This window comes from Cupressus sempervirens, chromosome 7 (assembly GCF_028749045.1).
Source record: "Cupressus sempervirens isolate cs-2001-9-10 chromosome 7, ASM2874904v1, whole genome shotgun sequence".
Classification (NCBI taxonomy): domain Eukaryota; kingdom Viridiplantae; phylum Streptophyta; class Pinopsida; order Cupressales; family Cupressaceae; genus Cupressus; species Cupressus sempervirens.
Window position 1 is genome coordinate 210,270,992 of NC_143124.1, and position 19,883 is coordinate 210,290,874.

A 19,883-nucleotide genomic window follows, 5' to 3' on the forward strand; every position below is an offset into this window, starting at 1 on the left:
GTGCTCAAAAATGTAAAATACAACTCAAATGTTGAAAATGCAAGTCGTGTGATACTTTTTCCTATAAACAAGAAATAATTTTTGCTAAGTATCATGTGATACTTTATATAGGACTCGAGTGATATTTTGCATTAGCTTGCACAACATTTGGGTATGCCCCATATGACAAAAGTTTTCATAGCGTGCGATACTTTTTTCTGTGTGAAATATTGTGTTATATTTCTGAAAGTACCCATGTGATACTTTTGAAATATCACACGATATTCTATGTTTAAACTTTTAAAATGTGCAAAAAAAAGCTCATAAATGCACTAAAAGAGAAAAAATCTTGATGACTTACCAACGCCTTATAGCTGGGAGGCCGGTTGTGCAATTAGCTGCACTCAAAATGGTGTCAGTGGGTCAGAATGTTCGCTAATGCCATTTTCTCTCTCAAAATCACTCTAAGCTCTCTAAATTCACAAAAGACAAAATGATTTGAAAATGACACTCAGACCCCTTATATAGCCTTTCGACCTAATTTTGACCCATTTTTCAAACTCTCTAGAATTCTGCAAAAATTGCACCCTTAGCTAATTTTGATGTCCTAGATCCATTTTTGGGATTGAAATAAAAATTCAAGTTCATCTTAATAGTCAAAATCACATTTTAAAATTCTACCATCTTCTATGGAGCTAGATGACCTCTTGAGGTCTAATCTTTGAATCTTCGCTAGGGCATTTTCATCTCTTCATGTCTTCATCATTTCTACACTTCATATCTACTCCAATTCACATTTTCATGTTTAAATCACCTTTCTACTCGGTTTGACCTAATTTTCATGTTTTACTCTTTGTAGTCAACTCTAGTCAAACTAGGGCATTTTATCATTTCCTTATGGTCACTCTTTGGTTCTAATCATCTATCTATCATCTTGGACATTGCTATATCTCAATTTTCTCATATCTTGCTCATTTCTACATCCCCTTACCTCATTTTGATTTTGATCCTGAGGAGGTAGAAATACTCTATCATTGCTTGCTACAACTATCGATTTCTTAGGTGCATATGCTTGATCTTTTCATTTGCTCTTAGTTTATCTGCTTTGCTTGGTGTTTATCATTCTTCTTGAGTTATGACATCGTCTCTTTCCTAAGTGTTCAGTACTACCACTATTAGGATGTACATTCAATATTTGCTATCTTTTTCTACATTTTGTTCTTCAAAATCAAATATCTATATTGTTGCCTACTTGGCTTCTATTTTCTTTGATGTAATGTGTTCCCGGATTGATCACACATTAGTCAAAGAGGGGCAAATGTAATCACCTAGAAATGGTCATCTAGACTATTATTCCCCTTCTCAGCTTTTTGGCTAGATTAATTAATCATTTGCTTAGGCCAAATTGTTAAAAATTAATTAATTTGATTATAATCTATAGTTTGACTATGCTATCCTAAGTTCATTATTTGATTAAAAGAACATGTCCCCTTTTAATTAAATAAAAGACCCCTTTCTTCTAACCCACTCAATGTGCACACATAAAGCATTATTTCTATTTTACAAATTAAAGGAAAATACTCTTTTTTTCTCACATGCAAAGTTAACTCTTTGTTTATTGGTTGACTTGTGTGTGTACATGGATCAATCTCATTTTCAAACTCCACCCTTGATCTTCTATCATCTTGATCTTGATCTCCACCATCTGTACACCCTTAAAAGAAAGAGCCCTCCCCCTCTCAAAGGATTCACACTCTTGAGTAATTTATGCTAGAAGTTTACCATTTGAATCCTTGAGAGCATTTGTGGAGAACTTCCATTTTCTTGTCTGATGGGGATGAGGTTTATGTGGTTAAGGGAACTGGCAACAGATCTAAGAAGAAAAGGAGAGCCGCGGGTCACTTTGACTCTGAACAGGAGAGTGATTTTGTGGAGGATCTGCTAAGGGTTTACAAGAAGAATTTTGAGATAAAGGGGAAGAGGGTTAAGGATAGTCCAAGGAAGAGGGCTTCATCCTCTTCTGATGATGATGATACCATAGCTCGATGCTTTGAAAAGAAAAGATACCCATCCAGGCACCCTGATAAGGAGTTAGGAGATAAAGGGGAGTTAGGTGATGAGGACTCCTAGGAATAAGGGATTCATGAGGGTTAGGAGAATAGACATGATGGTAACCCTAAGCCTGCGATAGGGATGCATGGTAACCCAGGTGCTATACTGAAAGAAATTGGGGTCATGAAGAGCCAAATTCAAACACTTGGCAGTGACATGCAGGAACTTAGGAAGGTTGTCATGCATGTTAGTAAAACTGCACATGGTGAGCACACCCTTGGCCAACATATTGACAGGCTCATGGAAGTGGTTGGCAGTGCTAAGGATGTGTAAAATCTTATGCACAAGATTCTGCAATTGGAGGCTAAGAATAGGGCTATTGATAGAGACTTCAATGCGAATCAGGAGAAGGTAACTATGATGGAAGCCAAGATGTGCAACCTTGAGAAGTTAATTAAGCAAATGGTTGACAATGTGTCTACCTATTGAAGAAACTGGACATGGATAAAGGCCAGGACTCTCCTCCGGTGGTTGATAGCCAAGGTCCTAGCAAGCGCACTAGGGCCCATTCTAAAAAGACTGATGATACAACCAAGAAGGATGAGGTGAAGGCTTTGGCAGAAAACATGCAGATGCTAGCTGATCAAGCTCTGGACCTGATTAAGGCCACATAGCTAGTTCTTTTTTGTCTTTTGTACTGTCCTTTTGCTTTCCTAATGTTGTTTCTTTGCTATTTTTTTTAGCAATTCTTTTTGTGACCTCTTGTGTTTCTTTTTGGAGGTTTGTTTTATTTTTGTTCCTAAATGATCTATCTTTTCTAGAGACTGTCCTTTTGTAATAAGGTTTTGGGTCCTTAAAACCTATTTTTACTTAATCAAAACTTCCATTTTCTTGTCTACATTCTCTTATATCATGGCATTTTAGTGCAATTGCATGTAGTTTAGTTTCTCTTTTTTTTGTAATCTAGCTCACATAGCATAACTAGGCTAGTTTGTAATACTCTCATCTTGGTTACTATAGTTGTATTTTGCATTTCATATTAGCTTACTTCACATTTGCATTGCATATTTGAGGAACTCATTGTAGACACTTGCATTCTTACTCTTGTCTCAAAGAACCTCCCATTTCATGGTTTACTAGCAAGAAAAGTATCTCTAAGACTCAATTGAGAGCCCTCGTATACTTATGTTTCTTGCACTTCGTGGATAGGGAGCTCTAAGCCGATATCCAAGCATTCGGATCTCATGGAATCACTTGGATAGAAGGGTTTAGAGTATGCCACTTTTTGAGTGTACAATGGTATACATGTTATTTATGTTTATTTATGTTAAATTTCTATAGTTTTTTTAAAGAATTGAAAAAGTTTTTGCATAACCCTCTTCTCAAGGTTACTGTAGGAAGTTCTTCTCCTACTTTAGCTTCCTTACAAATATGTTTTCTAGTATGAATGTATTCCATTCACAAATTTGACATAATTCCAAATATATTGCATGCACTATAATAGTTATTTTCTATATCTACATATGAGTTTGGATGATTCATTAATGGATAATTAAGTAGACAAAGCTAAGAGTAATATTTTGTTATACTTTAGTGAGTAGATCACCTACAATTTGTCATTTTATTCAATTTATTTAATATCTATTGAAGTATACCCCTAGGAATATCTTCTTGAGTTTAAGTTGAGCTCAAGGAGTAGGAGATAGAAGCCACTCCTATAGATCTAGCTCAAAATCCTCCATAGTTTTGTTGATGAATATTTTTTACACATTTGTTAAAAATTGTGTTGCTTTGAGTGAAATCATGCTCTAGAAAATGGAGTTGTGGTTTGAGACCTAATAGACTAGCACCACTACTAGAGACATATATATATTAAATTAATTTAATATCATTTGTGAAAAAAAAAATTCAAGAAATATTATGTGAGTATTTCCTTATACTATATTAGTAAGTGTACAGTTTCAAGAAAATATCTCCCTTTGCCAGTGACAACTCTTTTATAAGACTTAGTTTGATTGAAGACGTAGGCCTAGAAAAAGGTACTAGAGCATGTTAAAGACAACCAAAAATCTCAAAAACACATGCAACCTAACTAATCCTATCATAAAAGCAACTTGAGCAATAAAGAATTCAAACAAAGAAAACTCCTTCAAGTGGTGCTCCTATATTCTCCTTTCTTCTCAATTGCAATTGGTATGATGTATGCTCCATGACAAGTGCACAAAATGATTAAAAGCAAAATAGACTATAGTGAAATAAGGAAATGTTAGTACATATTAATGATGAAAGTGTAGGCATGAACCATTTTTGAGCAGTTGCAAAAGGTTTATTTTCCATGAATTGAAGAAGAGATATAGATAAGAAACCTACACAAAAGAATAATGATATTAATAGAATGATTCAATGTGGTAAATGGAAAAGAAAAGATGGAAGTAGTGTACTTGGGACAAATGGTACAATTTTTTGAGAAATAATTCTAGATAAAGAGCGAGAAAAGATTAATAGATTTAGGTGAAGAAGGTAAGATATCCAAGATGTAATCAAATAATTGACTTAGGCTTATGATTGTGCATGCCAACATAAAATAAGGAACTGGGTAATAAATGAAATGCACAAAATATGCATAAACAACAAGCATTCGATCAACAACAAAATCAAGGAGTACCTTAAAAAAACATACATTAGATTTATAACATTTCAAAATACTCCAATCCTATTCCTAATGACATAGAATAAGGAACTAGGTAATAAATGAAATGCACAAAATATGCATAAACAACAAGCATCCGATCAACAACAAAATCAAGGAGTACCTAAAAACAATACATTACATTTATAACATTTCAAAATACTCCAATCCTATTCCTAATGACATTATAAGAAAATTTCAAAATTCCAAGGCAACAATGATGTGATTGGAGAAGAGCACTCATGGAATTGAATCCTCATAATTTGATATATTATGAAAGTATCTCCTACTTTTCATTGAATGAGATGAAGAGGCTTTAAAATGAATTGTTCATAAAGCAAAACAATTGTTGAAGGTTTTATGAGTGTACTAACTTGCTAAGTGGGCTAATATTAGGGAAAATTCTACTGTTAAGCATTGTTTAAGTCAAAGTAGCATAGGATTGAGTGACCACTTAGGAAGTCTCAATAGTTCAACTTAATGAACATTATCTAGCTTAGTATCAAAGTGGGCTAATATTGGAAAAAAAAATCCATTGTCAAACATTTTCTAGTCAAAGTAGCATGGGGTTGAGTGACCATGTAGGAAGTCTCAATAATTCACCTCTATAAACATCACCTAGATCAATGTGTGATAAGTGAACAACTTGTACTTACAAAAGATGGGTTTGTGTGAAATATTAGTCATGAATCATAGATCAATGAATTTGACTTAAAAATTATTCAATTGAATCCTAATAAAATGCCATTTAATATCACAAAATCATCAATAAATGCTACATAGACAATTCATGATTATAAATTACAAATTCATATAATTTGTCACTCATTAACATGAATAAATAAATTTAATTTTAGAAATATTATTCATTAAAATCATTTTCCCCCTTATTTTTTATTTAGTCTTAAATTAGGTTCAATGCATACAATGTCCTTTTCAAAATAATATTTTGTAAAGTTCCATTGATGTGAGTATTACCTATGTAGGAAAGAGGTTATACAAATTTGACCATTTATAGAAAATTTCTTTTTCTTTCAATTTAGGTAAATATATGTTGTCAAACCTTAGTTGAGATATCCACTTCGACTTTTAATTATAATAATTATTTATTTAAACCCTACTCTAAAAGTTTGGCCCTTGACATAGTTGGCATTGGTTGCCCATGTGATTGCTTACTCAACCCAAAAAAATTGGGTAATTCTAACAAAGTCAATCATTTTTACTCCGTGTTAAGCTGCAATCATCTTGATGACGACTGAGGGACGAGAATGCGCCACGTGGAATAAAATGCTCACTCCGTAAACCTTACAGCTAGACAGATTGGGACGGTGTTGTTTAAACTTCTTGCACCTCATTTGCCATCCGACCGTCCCTACAACAAAGATGCGCACCATTTAACTATCTCTCCTGAAAATGCCGAAACAGACGTTTAAACATCTCGCACTTTGCCGTCGGACACACGGTTTTATCCTAGTCAAGATCGAACGGGCCACCAGCAATTTCCTTAAACACCGTTCAGCTATTCTAGAAATGGACGGTTAGGATTGAATCTTATTCCAAAGAGAGAGCCGGTTAAGGGTCTCATGTTGTGAGATAGCGATGCTCTAGCAGTCGACAGGGACTGTCCTCCTTGTGGCATTGCACACGTGTGACATAGTTGCGCGGTGTTTAGTGATGTCAGCAGCCGGAAAAACAGTTGCCGGGCAGATGGACGGCTCAGATTGATCCACTGAGGCCGGCATGAGCGCACTGTATAACGGTAGAAGCGGTCTGTTGAAGTAATCTAATCTTGAGTCCAGATCGGAACACCCAATTGCCAGGCAAGCCTCGTAACCAATCAAAGGGGGTGGAAAATCTGACGGTGGAAGTGGATTTCCAGGAAGGATAGCTGCATACAAGTTAACAGAAGAGGGAGATGCGTAGGCATGGTAGTTGATACTGAGGAGCCTTTCAAGTTTTGTTTTAGGCCAGATTACAATTTGACAGCTTAGAATTTGGGGTACCCAAATCACGGCTTTGCAATGCGTTTTCGGCCAGTTTCGCAGTAGGGGTACATCTTTTAGGCCCCCAGATTTATCGGTTGTTTTGACTGACTGTAGATTGTGGATTTTAGGAGTGGTTCGCCCGATTGGTTGGAACTCCGTTGTTCTTAGAATTTTAGTATTATCTACCTGCTGGCCCATCTGGGTAGTTGTTATTGCCATTTCATGACAATATAACTTCATCCCTACTTCTCCTTCTCACAAGCTCTGCTATCATAAAGCACGGAATTCTTCTGTGGTGTGTAAGAAGTCGTGTGTTTAAGGCCAGGGCAGGAGATCTGAGCTTTCGGATACCCGAGTTGTGATTTGTGGCTTTTAAGGTTTTACTGGAGATGCCGGGATTGGTATCCGGAGATGCCATGGAGGAGCAGGGGAATCAGAACCATAATCAGAGTCGTCCACAGCAAGCTGATCCGGGGGTGAAGAATATGAAGTCCGAGTCCGAGATTGATTCATTGAATCCCGCTGATCACAACAGTCCACAGCAGCACAACAATTCAGTCAATAACGATAAAAAGCCTGAGAATGGAGGCTCGGGGAATGAGAATGTGTCTGCCAGTATAGAAGAGCTCTACGAAAATGTTTGCCAGATGAAGAGCTCGGGGGATCAATCGCCTTCTAGGCCGAGTTCTTCGGAAGAATCCGAGGTTGAGGATTTGAGAATCGAATCTGAACTGCAGGAGCTGGCTGGAGGAGAAAAGCCTTCATCTTCTTCATCTGGTGCTGCTGGAGAGAAGCAGTCCGCCAAGGAGGAGGGGAAACCCACCAAGGAAGCAAAGACTACTACTCCACCTAAGGTGGTCAGCAATGGAGCTACTGCTGCCAAGAGTTCAGGTAAGGAAATCCAATCTGAAACTAAGAAAACTAGTAGCGCTGAGAAGAATAAGATTGTTCCTGAAAGACCCATTAAGCCCGTTTCTTCAATCCAAACTAAGAAGCCGCCAACTAAACTGGTAATCAGCTCAGATGTGCCAGTCAAGGCCAGGACTAGCCCTACCAAGGCTAGAATTAGTCCTAGTAAGGCCATTAGCAAAAATAATGCCCCCCTCAGTACCCCTACCAAAGCAACCCCTAAGCAGATACATTCTAAGACCACCCCAGATGAGAATTCTAAGCAACAGCAATCCAAAAGCCCCCAAGATGAGAATTCTGATAGAAATCCAAACCCTATCAATGAGGAGACTGCATCTCAGGTCGGCGTGACCCCAAAGAAGCTTTTCGAAAGCCCAGATAAGCCTCCGAGGAGGCTGAGTTCGAGTCCCATGAGGAAGAAGAGGTCATTGCCCGTTGTAGTTAGCAAAGCCAGTAAAGAAGCAGACGAGACATTGGAATTAGGTCTAGACAACCCAGATCTCGGACCTTTCCTGCTTAAACTCGCAAGAAGTATGATTGCATCCGGGGACAATCCTTACAAGGCACTGGAATGTGCTGTAAGGGCATCCAAATCATTTGAGAGGTGTGCCGATGGAAAACCCAGTTTAGAATTGGTAATGAGTTTGCATATTCTGGCAGCGATTCATTGCAGTTTGGGGCAGTACGAGGAAGCAATTCCGGTTCTCGAGCGGTCCATCGAAGTTCCTGCCTTGGACGAAGGGCCAGAGCACGCGCTTGCGGCATTTGCGGGACATATGCAGCTAGGTGACACCCATGCCATGTTGGGCCAGCTTGAGAATTCTATCGAATGTTATAAATCTGGCTTGGAAATTCAAAAACAGATTCTTGGAGAAATGGATCCCAGAGTTGGAGAGACTTGCCGATATTTGGCAGAAGCATATGTACAAGCAATGCAGTTCGATGAGGCCGAGAAGCTATGTCAACATGCTCTTGATATTCATAAAGAGCACAGCACTCCTGCCTCTCTTGAAGAGGCAGCCGATAGGAGACTAATGGCATTGATTTGTGATGGAAAAGGAGACTTTGAGGGCGCCCTGGAGCATTTGGTCTTAGCAAGCATGGCAATGATTTCAAATGGTCAAGAAACGGAGGTGGCTTCAGTGGATTGCAGTATTGGAGATACTTACCTTTCCTTGGGAAGATACGATGAAGCCGTTTTCGCTTATCAGAAGTCTCTCACCGTTTTCAAATCTACTAAAGGTGAGAACCATCCTTCAGTTGCTGCAGTTTTTGTCCGCCTTGCAGATCTATACTACAAGACGGGAAAACTGAGGGAGTCCAAAACATACTGCGAGAACGCTCTCAGAATTTATAATAAACCCATTGCAGGGCATCCTCCCGAGGATATAGCAAGTGGATTAACAGAAGTATCTGCAATATATGAGGCTACAGATGAGCCTGATCAAGCACTCAGGCTTCTCCAAAAGGCTCACAAGCTTTTGGATGATGCTCCTGGTCAACAGAGCGCAGTGGCAGGCATTGAAGCACAAATTGGAGTGATTTATTATGTTCTAGGGAAATATGCTGAGTCCTACGCTTCTTTCAAAAATGCAGTGGCAAAACTGCGGGCAAGTGGTGAGAAAAAGTCTGCCTTTTTTGGTATTGTCCTGAATCAAATGGGATTGGCATGCGTGCAACGGTATGCCATAAATGAAGCTGCAGATTTGTTTGAAGAAGCGAGGAGTATACTGGAAGAAGTATGCACTCCCTATCATCCAGATACACTTGCAGTTTATAGCAATTTGGCTGGTACATATGATGCAATGGGCAGGTGAGCAAATTGGTTTTAAGTCTACCTTTTTTTTTCTGTTTCTTACATGATCTTTTGCTTTAAAATAGATTGTTTTTGCTTTTATTCTGAGATGCGTTTTTTAGCACTATGTGGATCCTTCTTGGTTATCTTGGGCTTCTCTCTAGATCTATTAGGTTTGAGACTTCTTCGCAGTTTCTACGGACTTTTACCCACCTGATAGGTGTTGTCTCTCAATTCTGGAGAGGGCATGTATATAATTTATAGTTTGTATAATACAACAATTAAGTAGGAAAGTGGGGAAAATGCATTGATGGTTTATCTATTGTATTGAAATTTATAAAAAGTTTAATTGTTTGTCTGCACATATGCACTGGTCAGTGGCATCTATTGTGTTTTACCCTTTTCAATCTTTATTAATATGTACAAACCACAATCCTACATCTGATTATTCAATCTCATTAGTATTTTTTTAAAGCTACAGACTAGTGCTTGCCTGTTTTGTCAAGGTTCTGTGGTAGTAGATCCTTAAGTGAATACATGTTCTGTGCATGTAAGCTGTTTGTCTGGGTTATGCTTTCCCTTAAATTGTTTTGAATTTGCATTTGCTTGTGATTGATCGAGTTGGCACAGATTACTTGACAATTTGTACGCTGATTTAGGTTCATTTGAGAACAATAAGTTAATGGTAGATCTCAGCAGGAAAGTTGAATATTGTGTCTTATGTTTTTACTTTTTTTGTCTTATTTTTCGCAGATGTTTGTGCTTTCTCTCCTGTACAGATTGATTGGTTGTTTCTCCAAGTATATATTTGTTTTCTTAGAGAGGTTCCCGAATAAGCTCTCTTAGAGAGGCTCCCACATAAATACAGTTTCTGTGTGTCCATATACTGTTTTTTCATGCAATAAACTTCCCAAAATGTTGTTTTTTCAGGATCTCTTTCCCCTAAATTTATCTTCTTCAATGCATCTAGTTGCTTTTATATATAGAGAAGGTCAGGAAGTTAGCTCCTCGGCCCTGTAATAATTTATTTGCAATTGTTCATGCTTTCTCTATGAAATGAACTGTTTTTCCTTGTTCTGAATTTAATTTCTTTTTAATAGTTTCTATTTTATTTTATTTGTTTATTTTTGTTTTGAAGTTTCTGGATCAGTTTGAGGCTTTACCTTTCTAAAAAGTTAAAACTAATAACCTTGTTCTGTTTTGCAAATTTAATGAAGGTGTTGCAATTGTTTAGGATTTCTCACAAGCCACTTAACATGTGCATGCTTTTTTCCATCAGTTTTTCTGTTTGTTAAGTGCAAAGCAAATTCAGAAGCAGTGATATTCATTTCTTATTCTGTGTATCTTTTCCAGCATCAACGCTTCTGTGTTATTTGCATTGACTGGATGACATTATTTTTGCTGGTTTGAAATTTTATCTGCGATTTAATAAAAATGTGAATCTGACACATTATTTACAGGTTAGAAGATGCAATTGCAATTTTGGAGTACATAGTTCAAATTAGAGAAGAGAAACTTGGTACAGCAAATCCAGATGTGGATGATGAGAAGAAAAGGTTGGCTGAGCTCTTGAAAGAAGCTGGCCGAGCACGAAGCAGAAAGGCCAAATCACTTGAAACTCTACTTCAATCAAATTCTCAAAAGAAGAAAAAGGAGAAAGTGAAGTGATTAAAATGTAGATGTGGATAGTTTGTTAAAAGATTGCAGACTGAGTTGGAGCTAGCACAGAGCAGAACAGGTCAGTCTGATAGGACAGGTCAGTCTACATTGTTATGTTCAAATTCCTCGGTCTCAAGAAGAGTACATTAGCAACATTCTCTATTCTTAGATGTCTGCTGGCACTATATCACGACAACTCGAAGGACTAAGTTGATTTGGAGTGCTGTGGTGTGCCAAGGAATCTCCGAATCAAAAGCTTGCCATGTCTGAAGATGATTTCTGAGATTTCTGCTAGTATACTGGGCTGGTAAATGATTGCCTGTTAAGTGTTCACTGTGGTCGCATATTGCTAACCATTGTTCTGTAAAATATGTAAAGGTCAGGAGATAACACAGAGATATGATTTATTTCTGTTTGTTGTGAAAGTTGTGTGTTTGCATCTGGATGCCGGCAGTGACAAATGAGAAATGAAAGCTTTTGATTGGAGCAGAAATTGAATTCTTCTAGGGCCTGTCAACTGCTTGTTTGCCCCCATTCTACAATTTATGGATTCATTTGAAGTTCTGTAGGGACAGAATAATAATAATTGGCACTGGATGTCTGCTTATTCTACTTTTCTGAGGCACATTGGAAACCCGTTTGAGAGAGACGTTAGCTTGAACAATTTGAATTTGCAAGGTATCAGGACCTCTTCTAGTATTTATCTTTGTTCCAATGAGCATGTGCAGGACTAAGAGAAATTGTACGCCACTAGCAATAATTTGTAACCGTAAAAAGTTTTTCTTATTTTATGTTGCATTCCTTTTAGCAACCATTCATCAGATTCATGTGGATCCTCATTCTCATTGTTGGCATTGCTATGGACTCATAAAACCTGTTTCAGAAACAGGATCTTTGTGTTGCAACGTAATATTTATTAGTGGCCTTGTGGTTTATCATCATATTGTGTTTTGATATGTTTTTTCTGTTGAACATTTTTGACTATCCACTCAGAAAATCAAATATAGATGGTTTAGAAAACACTTGCGAATGCTGTTGATACATTTGCAAATACATCCATTGTTTGATATCTCCTTATTCTGGTGGACATATCCATAAAAGTGACTTTTGATGTATTGTATGAGTTAATCCTTTATTTAATCGAGATCCATGAATTTTGTAGGCTTTTGTTAGTATTGCTCCAGCAGAGAAGGGTTTTGATTGTGAAATATTAAATATGATCTCTGTCATAGGACAATTTTACTGTGATTGTATAGTACCCGAGTCTCTCTTTCCTGTTTTAGTGGCATAAGAATTTGAGTGCACGTGTCTAGATATTAATTTTTATGCCTTGGAAACTCTGCATCACCTTATTGTAACTATTGTCCTTCTTTTAAAGGATAGCATGTCCTTTCTGTTATATTGTGATCAGGACATTTGGACTAACTGTTGTAAGTGTCAAGAAATTTCCAGCTAGCGTGAGGAATAATGCATGGAACAGATTCAGCCTAAGCATTAACTTTTAGTCATAGAGGAGATCATATATCCCATAGAAACTAAGAAAAGGAGCCTTACCTATTTAGCTAAGAGAAAATGCTTGCTTCCCATACTTGTGATTTGTCTCTAGTGCTGGGTAAGATCAGAATTTTGTTTTTAGAATAATGATGGGTTGTTTCTTTGTTTAACTTATTTCAGTTTACCTTTGACTACATTGGGACACTCCACTAGGGTGTGCACCATCAAGCTCTGGATTCCATTAGGTTACTAATATTCTATTGAGAGGGTTACACTGCACAATAACTTACCAGGTACTTGCACTCATCCTCATCTAGTTTTTGGTCCACAACAAAATGTTTCCATGAATTTACCATCTGAAGTTAGTTGATCCAGAAGTTAGATGCATGATTGTTTTGAAGTATGTTTATTATAAATCTTTTAGTTGATCCAGAAGTTAGATGCATGATTGTTTTGAAGTATGTTTATTATAAATCTTTTCTTATAATTGCATGTTAAGTAGTTTTACATTGTTCATTATAATGTTTTTTCCACCAAATACAATGTTCAAATAGTTATACGTTCCAATTTTCCAAGGTGTACCATTATTACCGTTACTTTTCCCAGTTGGTATCTGTTATAGTGTTTCTAGCATGGTGGGGATGCATGGACTTGTCCTTATACACTCTTTGACCAAATATTGAACACAATATTAAAAAGTATGCATGTAAAAAACTAAATGATGATGAAAATGAGATGATACCATATCACAAATGGGCCATGCATTGAAGTGTACTACTGTCATGATTTAGTTTTAGAGTATCCCAATGTTGTCCCTTGATATTTCCAGCCCTTGAGAAGATAAACTTGCAATCCTAAATTATCTTTTAAAAAGTGCCTAACCTTGCACTAGCTATATCTGCTGGGTGCCCTCTCTGACAAGGTGGGAGCACGTCCTATCCTTTGGTTTATATCTAGGGCCAGGAATCTCTCTCTAGTACATTTGCTGAAAACTAAATGTAGCCCCTTCATATGATGAAATATTTTCATGGGTGCATAGCTGCTGCCCAAATATTGTTCCCAACACTTTAAAAGATGGAATGAGAACTGGTGGGGAATATACTATAATGAGCAAGAACGAATGGAGAACACCTTTTCTGAGCAAACAAACCTTATAAATTCAGGGTCATATGAATTAGTGGATTACAATAATTCAAATGATGTTTTAAAGTGTTAGATCGCGATGTTTATCCTATTATGGCCATACAGTCTCCAGGCAGCCCAACTTGAAATGAATGCATCTAAGTACCTTCACTTTTAATTTTATAAATTGAGGAGTTGGGAAACGGCATGTGAAAGGATGGAGCTGGTTAGGAGTCTATGAATACACTCAGTACATATGAGTCCCTATATGGAGACAGTACATATGAGTCCAATAAGGAGACTTTGAATCCCTGTTAGGAGTTGTGCCAATCCTGTTTGGAGTTGAAAGGAAGACAGATGAACCCACAGTCCAAACAGCTTTAGTCCTCACCGAATAATACAAGTGTACATCAACAACTGTCCAAATTCAGAGTAATATGAATTAGTGGATTACAATAATTCAAACGACATTTTAAAGCATTAGATCGCGATGTTTATCCTATTATGGCCATAAAGTCTCCAAGCAGCCCAACTTGAAATGAATGCATCCAAGTACCTTCACTTTTAATCTTATAAACTGAGGAGTTGGGAAACCGTAATACTTATGAAGGCAATAATTAAGTGGAGGCAATTGACAGAGTGAAACGATAGAATAAGTTGAGGCTTATCAGTTCACTATCAACCTTGATGGGAAGATGGACAAAATTCCTTGAAACGAATGTTAACCGCAATCTTAAAAAGTACATCTAGTACTTGATTTAGAATACTTAATTTCGTCATTAATTGCAACCAGAAAAGCAGAACAAGTAGGGATTGAGGGAGAGTGAAGTCAAAAGTATGCCCTCCAAATTGCAATTTGTACGCTAATAATGCCAATGCTCTGGTAAATTTTTTGGCTGTCTAACCCAAAACTGCAAATTATGGACTTGCATTGTAATGCCTCTTTTCAAGTTAAACTAAATTAGATTTCCACAATTGTTGTCTAATTGCTTCTAACAATGTTGGTAACATCACAATCTCAGGGACATCTACTATAATTCTAGCTTTCAGATTGACAAAGCTTATAGTGCATGGACTACCCAAGAAGTGATATGAATTAATGCATTGTAGTCTCTACTCATATTTAAATGATATGATTTTAGCAAAATGCTCCCAGAGATCGTAGAAAAATGCACCATAAGACAGGGAGGGATGACATTGAAGAATCCGGGAGCTAGAAAGTAGGCGGGCAGAATAACTCACGGTTTTCATTGTGGGACATCCTTAGGGTTGGTTCCTAAACTCACAGTGAACTGACAGGTACTGGTGAGTCAAAATTCGAAACGAGCTTCTCGCTAATCTATACAGTGTCAGCGCGATTGCGGGACGAGGACTGAGGGAAGTACTCGCCGAGAAGAACACGCTAGCGTGGCAACAATTGCGGGATGCGTCAGAAACCCGGCAAAAGGACTAACTTTTTGACTTAAAAATTCCTAATTCGGCCTCCATTTCTGTCAGAATTTGGACTCTCTTCAGCGATCGAAGGTGACCGGGAAAGCGACTTTCCAGCAAATTTCCAAGATCCAACTTCCAGGATTTTTTTTCTAATAGATAGATGATACTAATAGAATTTTGTTATTTCAAAATAAAAATAAAAAAATGAGAGAAAATACATATGAAAAGAAAAGTATTCTAATGAGGTTAGACAATTATCTCCTAATTATTGTATATTTTTTTGAAACTAATCAAATTTCTACATTAAATCTATTAATAGTTTGTCACGATATTCCCCCATATTTTCATATTTGTTCTAAATAATATAGACTTATTTTATTTTATTTTTGATTGGCGAAAGCTTTTCATTTGAAGTTATGACTAAATGGTGGTACATTGAGTATGAACCAAAATATACCAGACGGACTCTTATTATTAAACTATTTTAAAAATAGATTGTAGACTTGTGCAAAAATTTTATCTAATAAAAATGAGATAACATCAAATGGCTATGGCGGGCGATCACTATTTCAAGCCATTTCCAAAATCTCTATAATCCTACCAATCTTCGAATAAACTTCTACTTCTATTTAGACATAAAGAAACAAGGTATAATTTGCACAAAATACCTCAAATTCTAGTCGTATAACCTGTGATTTTTAATATTATACAACATTGTAACTAGAGCTATTAATACTACACACACCATGGGATAACATGAAAACCACACTTATTTGATTATGTATCTTTATAAACTAACTATATCCTTCCTTGCTTCAAAAGAATTCAAGAACTTGTCTAAGCTTACCTGCTCTCTCTTTTGTGCAAGCAAGCAATGGTCCACGAAATAACAATCCCCATGCCAAAGCAGATTGAAAAGGCGAAGACATGGTGGAGGTACACATAGTGGTTTAGTAAGAGGGTTGAAGGAGGCAGCCTAGAGTTTGATAGAGAGAATGATTCTTCTAAGACCACAACTTGCCCATCACTAAATCATGTTCCTCAGAAGAAGTAAAAACAACAATGAAAAAACCCTTAGCACAAGGGAAAAGCTTAATGTCACCAAAAACCAGGTGTCTCCAAGAATCCACCACCCAATAATGAAGGTTTGCTAGAGAAGGTCAAAGACTAGCAAATCTACAAACCAACCCACAATTTTGGTGGAAATCCACATTATCCACCACATCAACGCTATCATCTGCTATAGGAAAGGTCTTGACACTTGCCACAGGCAAATATTTCATCTTTGAAGGATTAGAAGTGGTAAATTTGGCTACTTAAGCAAAGTGTCGCCCATCAGAAGCTTAGTGAAGGGGAACCCCACACTCTTAACTATAAACTTCCCAACATAAAACTGATGAGCAATACCATAAGTGTGAAATCTAGACAATCCCTCTACAAAAACCCCCATAACACCAAGGGACAAAGCAAAATTCCCTACAAAGAAACATCAAGCATGGAGGAATCGCTCAACAACCCCCAATAGAAACCCCATCACCACTCAACACTTGAACTAACAGTTGGAGTCATTTGACGAGTGAGATGAACAAGAGACAAAGACATTTCAAATAGGGAGCTTAAAATTTATATGCTACTAAAAACTATAATTTTAGTTATAATTTGTCTATGAAAATAGAGTTTTAGTTTTCTTGACAACATTTTAGAACCTCTTGATTTTAATATTACTTTAACATGTAAGTTGTTGCCAAATTGAAGATAACAGGTGATAATTCTTCTTATTTATGCCCTTATACTCCATTTCTTCTTGTTTTTTTAAGATTGCAAGAAACAAGTATAACACCCCTATAAACCACAATGCATTGAGTAACTTTTTGATGTGATTGAAGACGTTAGTGTGACACATCCTCCTGTATGACATGGCTAGGGCAAGATCAGACCTTGTGACCTTATGCTTAACCACAAGAAGCTCTCCTAATCAAACTAGGTCTTCAACCCACTCCCTTGTCGCCATAGATCACCTTCCTACATAAATAAAAACTCTTGACACAATTTATTTATGTCCATCTACATTGAAATTAGTCTTAACAATTTTATCTTTAAAATGTGGGTATGAGCACATGCGTGTATTGTAAGTTTGAAATGTAATAATGACATAGAAGGTGAAAGTTGAAGTGCTAGTGAAAAATACCAATTGGAAGCATGGTATACTTCAATTAACTGATACAACTTACAACTATTTTTTATTCAAAATGAATGGAGACATTGGTTGCCTTAATGTAACTCAAACACATATTATTTTATTGCAAGAATGCATATATTGTTCATGGCAATGTGAAATCTATCTTAATGTCAAGCCAAAGCCTCAAGAATAAAGGATGAACACAACTATTGCAATTGTCATGAATTTTGGCATGACACAAGAAACAAAATTATATATGACAAAACTTGTAAGCTTTAGTCTCAATCCATGAATTTTTGGCACACTCAATTTCTTGAGTTCTAGAAAACTCCAAAAACAACTTTTTGTTCCATAACATGACAAGATCATTACTTTTTCTTGAATGTACAAATTAGAACAAACGAAAATATGAGAAAGCTAAAGAACAATATGTACAATATGAAATAGCATAAAGTTCTTACCCCACACAATATAACTAGGTCATTGCTCAAGAAAAAAAGGTTACATACAAAGACAATTATGAAGGGTAAGAGAGCAACAATGCAATTATATTGCACTATATTATTGTGTTATGCTCATTTCAATAAAATTATTAGCTAAGTTAGTAGTGAAAGTTTGACTATGATTGAATATTTTCTCTATCTAAAGTAATTAATTCTTCAATCCTTATTTGTGATGTCTAATAAAATTCGAGTTTCTTTATTTTTCCTCTCTTACACATGGTTTCTTGGTCTCTCTATCTTCTATGTAATTGTAATGTTATTTATTTAGGGATTTGATTAAACATGTTTGGTGTTCTTGTGAGGAATTCTTGATTATCTTTGATCAACATTGCATCAACATTAATAACTTTTTTTTTTGAGTTCAAAACTCTGAATATAGAGAAGTTACAAAAATACAAGTATTTGACAAGAGACTTCGTATTAGGAAAGACATTTCAACCTTGCTCTTAATGTTCATATGGAAAAATTGCATTTTTAGAATATAGAAATGAGAAAAACTTAATTTTTAGAATATAATTAAAAAAAAAAATCAATTTGTTCAACATTACTTCTACAAATGTTCAATGCATGGCTCTCTTTATACTCTAAAAACTTAATTTTTAGAATATAATTTAAAAAAAAAATCAATTTGTTCAACATTACTTCTACAAATGTTCAATGCATGGCTCTCTTTATACTCTAAATGTTTTAAAGAAAATGATCCTAATGCATCTTGCATTAGAAGTTATGGCCTTCAAAGATCAAGGCCACTTCATTGAAATTGTATATTAATAGACACATAAAAGAGTTGTAAGTAGAAGTTACATATCCAATTTATGATGTTATGACATATTAGAAGAAATTTTTGGATTGAGATAATATATTCAAAATGTAATGCTTAAGTTGGTGAATGGATTATGGTGAACTCATACATAGGAAATAATATGTTATATTTGGTGAATGGATTCATATTGAGATTTGGGTAGTGGATTCCTACCTAGAAATTTGGCCACTACTTTTGGACAATTTTAGCTAATGGTTCTATAATTATCATTTTTAAGTTTATTTTATTTATTGAGTGTTTGAGATAGAGATTTTAGTAATGATTTTTTGTAAGCATTGCCATGTGACTAGAATTTCACATACCTTGATTGGTGATATTTTGATAAAAGATTAAGTTCTACAAATGTATTGTAACCTTCAACTATTTAGCACTACATTTAGTTTACTTAGAGTGAGTTTTTTCTCCAAAAAAAATTTCCCCATCTGAAAGTGAATGTGTTATCTATTATTTTGAAATGTACTTATTATTTATTTATAGTTGCAAATATTTATTTCCTCTACACATACCTATTCTCATATATTAGTGTACTTTTATTTGGTAAAATGTTATTATTCAAGAGAGAACACTAAGTCAAATTATTCAAGCTCAAAATTATATCTTGAGCTTAAAATCAATGTAAATCGTAACAAATACGTCTTTTTGCAGGCAGCAAACGTTCAGCACAATCATCAAACAAGCCTGACATTCTCTGAACAAGACTTCACGCTTCTTGTTTGGTAAGAGCAATCTTTCAAAATAGAACTGTTCAGGAGAAATGAGACAATAATGTCATTTCTTTAGATGTAGACCATAGTTGGCAAAAGATATTCAGACCCTTAAGGACCTTTTGTTCTTTGTCTCTTTTAGGAGAGCCGTATAGAAATTTATCTAAAAAGTAGGGGATCTTGGATTATTAAAAGAATTGAAGAAATATATTATTAAATTTATATTTTCAAATATCTTTTTCATCACTTTTTATTAGTAAGTTTACAAATAAAAGATTTGATTTTTAAGTTGATAGACTTTATGTGGAAATTGTATTTGTCGTCAAATTTTCTCTGTCAATTTCTATTTTCTACTCGTTTTATGGATTTGGTTTAGCTTCTATTTATAAGAACAATATTTTTCATTTCTAATTCAATCTCCAATTTCTATGTTCTACTTCTCATTTAATGAATTTTATTTATAAAAATAAACTCTTTTATTCAAAGTGGAACGGTGGTTGTGAGTCTATGTCTTACTTCTTCCCCTGGGTTAATTTTTCTGCAAGATTTAATGTTT

The 19,883-nt window shown here is 35.8% G+C and overlaps 1 protein-coding gene and 1 long non-coding RNA gene across 2 annotated transcripts; both read left to right on the forward strand.

The window, feature by feature from the left end:
- Positions 1–6,539: 6,539 nt before the first annotated feature.
- On the forward strand, positions 6,540–12,009 carry LOC149546230 (protein KINESIN LIGHT CHAIN-RELATED 1-like). Its single transcript, XM_089791071.1, has 2 exons — positions 6,540–9,427; positions 10,870–12,009. The coding sequence occupies exons 1-2, from the start codon at positions 7,095–7,097 to the stop codon at positions 11,075–11,077; spliced, it is 2,541 nt and encodes an 846-aa protein (XP_089647197.1). The 5' UTR covers positions 6,540–7,094; the 3' UTR covers positions 11,078–12,009.
- A 665-nt stretch (positions 12,010–12,674) lies between these two features.
- LOC149546231 (uncharacterized) lies at positions 12,675–19,561 on the forward strand. The gene is made up of 2 exons (XR_016353671.1): positions 12,675–12,855; positions 19,269–19,561. It is a non-coding gene; the product is annotated as an uncharacterized LOC149546231 (long non-coding RNA).
- The last annotated feature ends 322 nt before the right edge of the window (positions 19,562–19,883 follow it).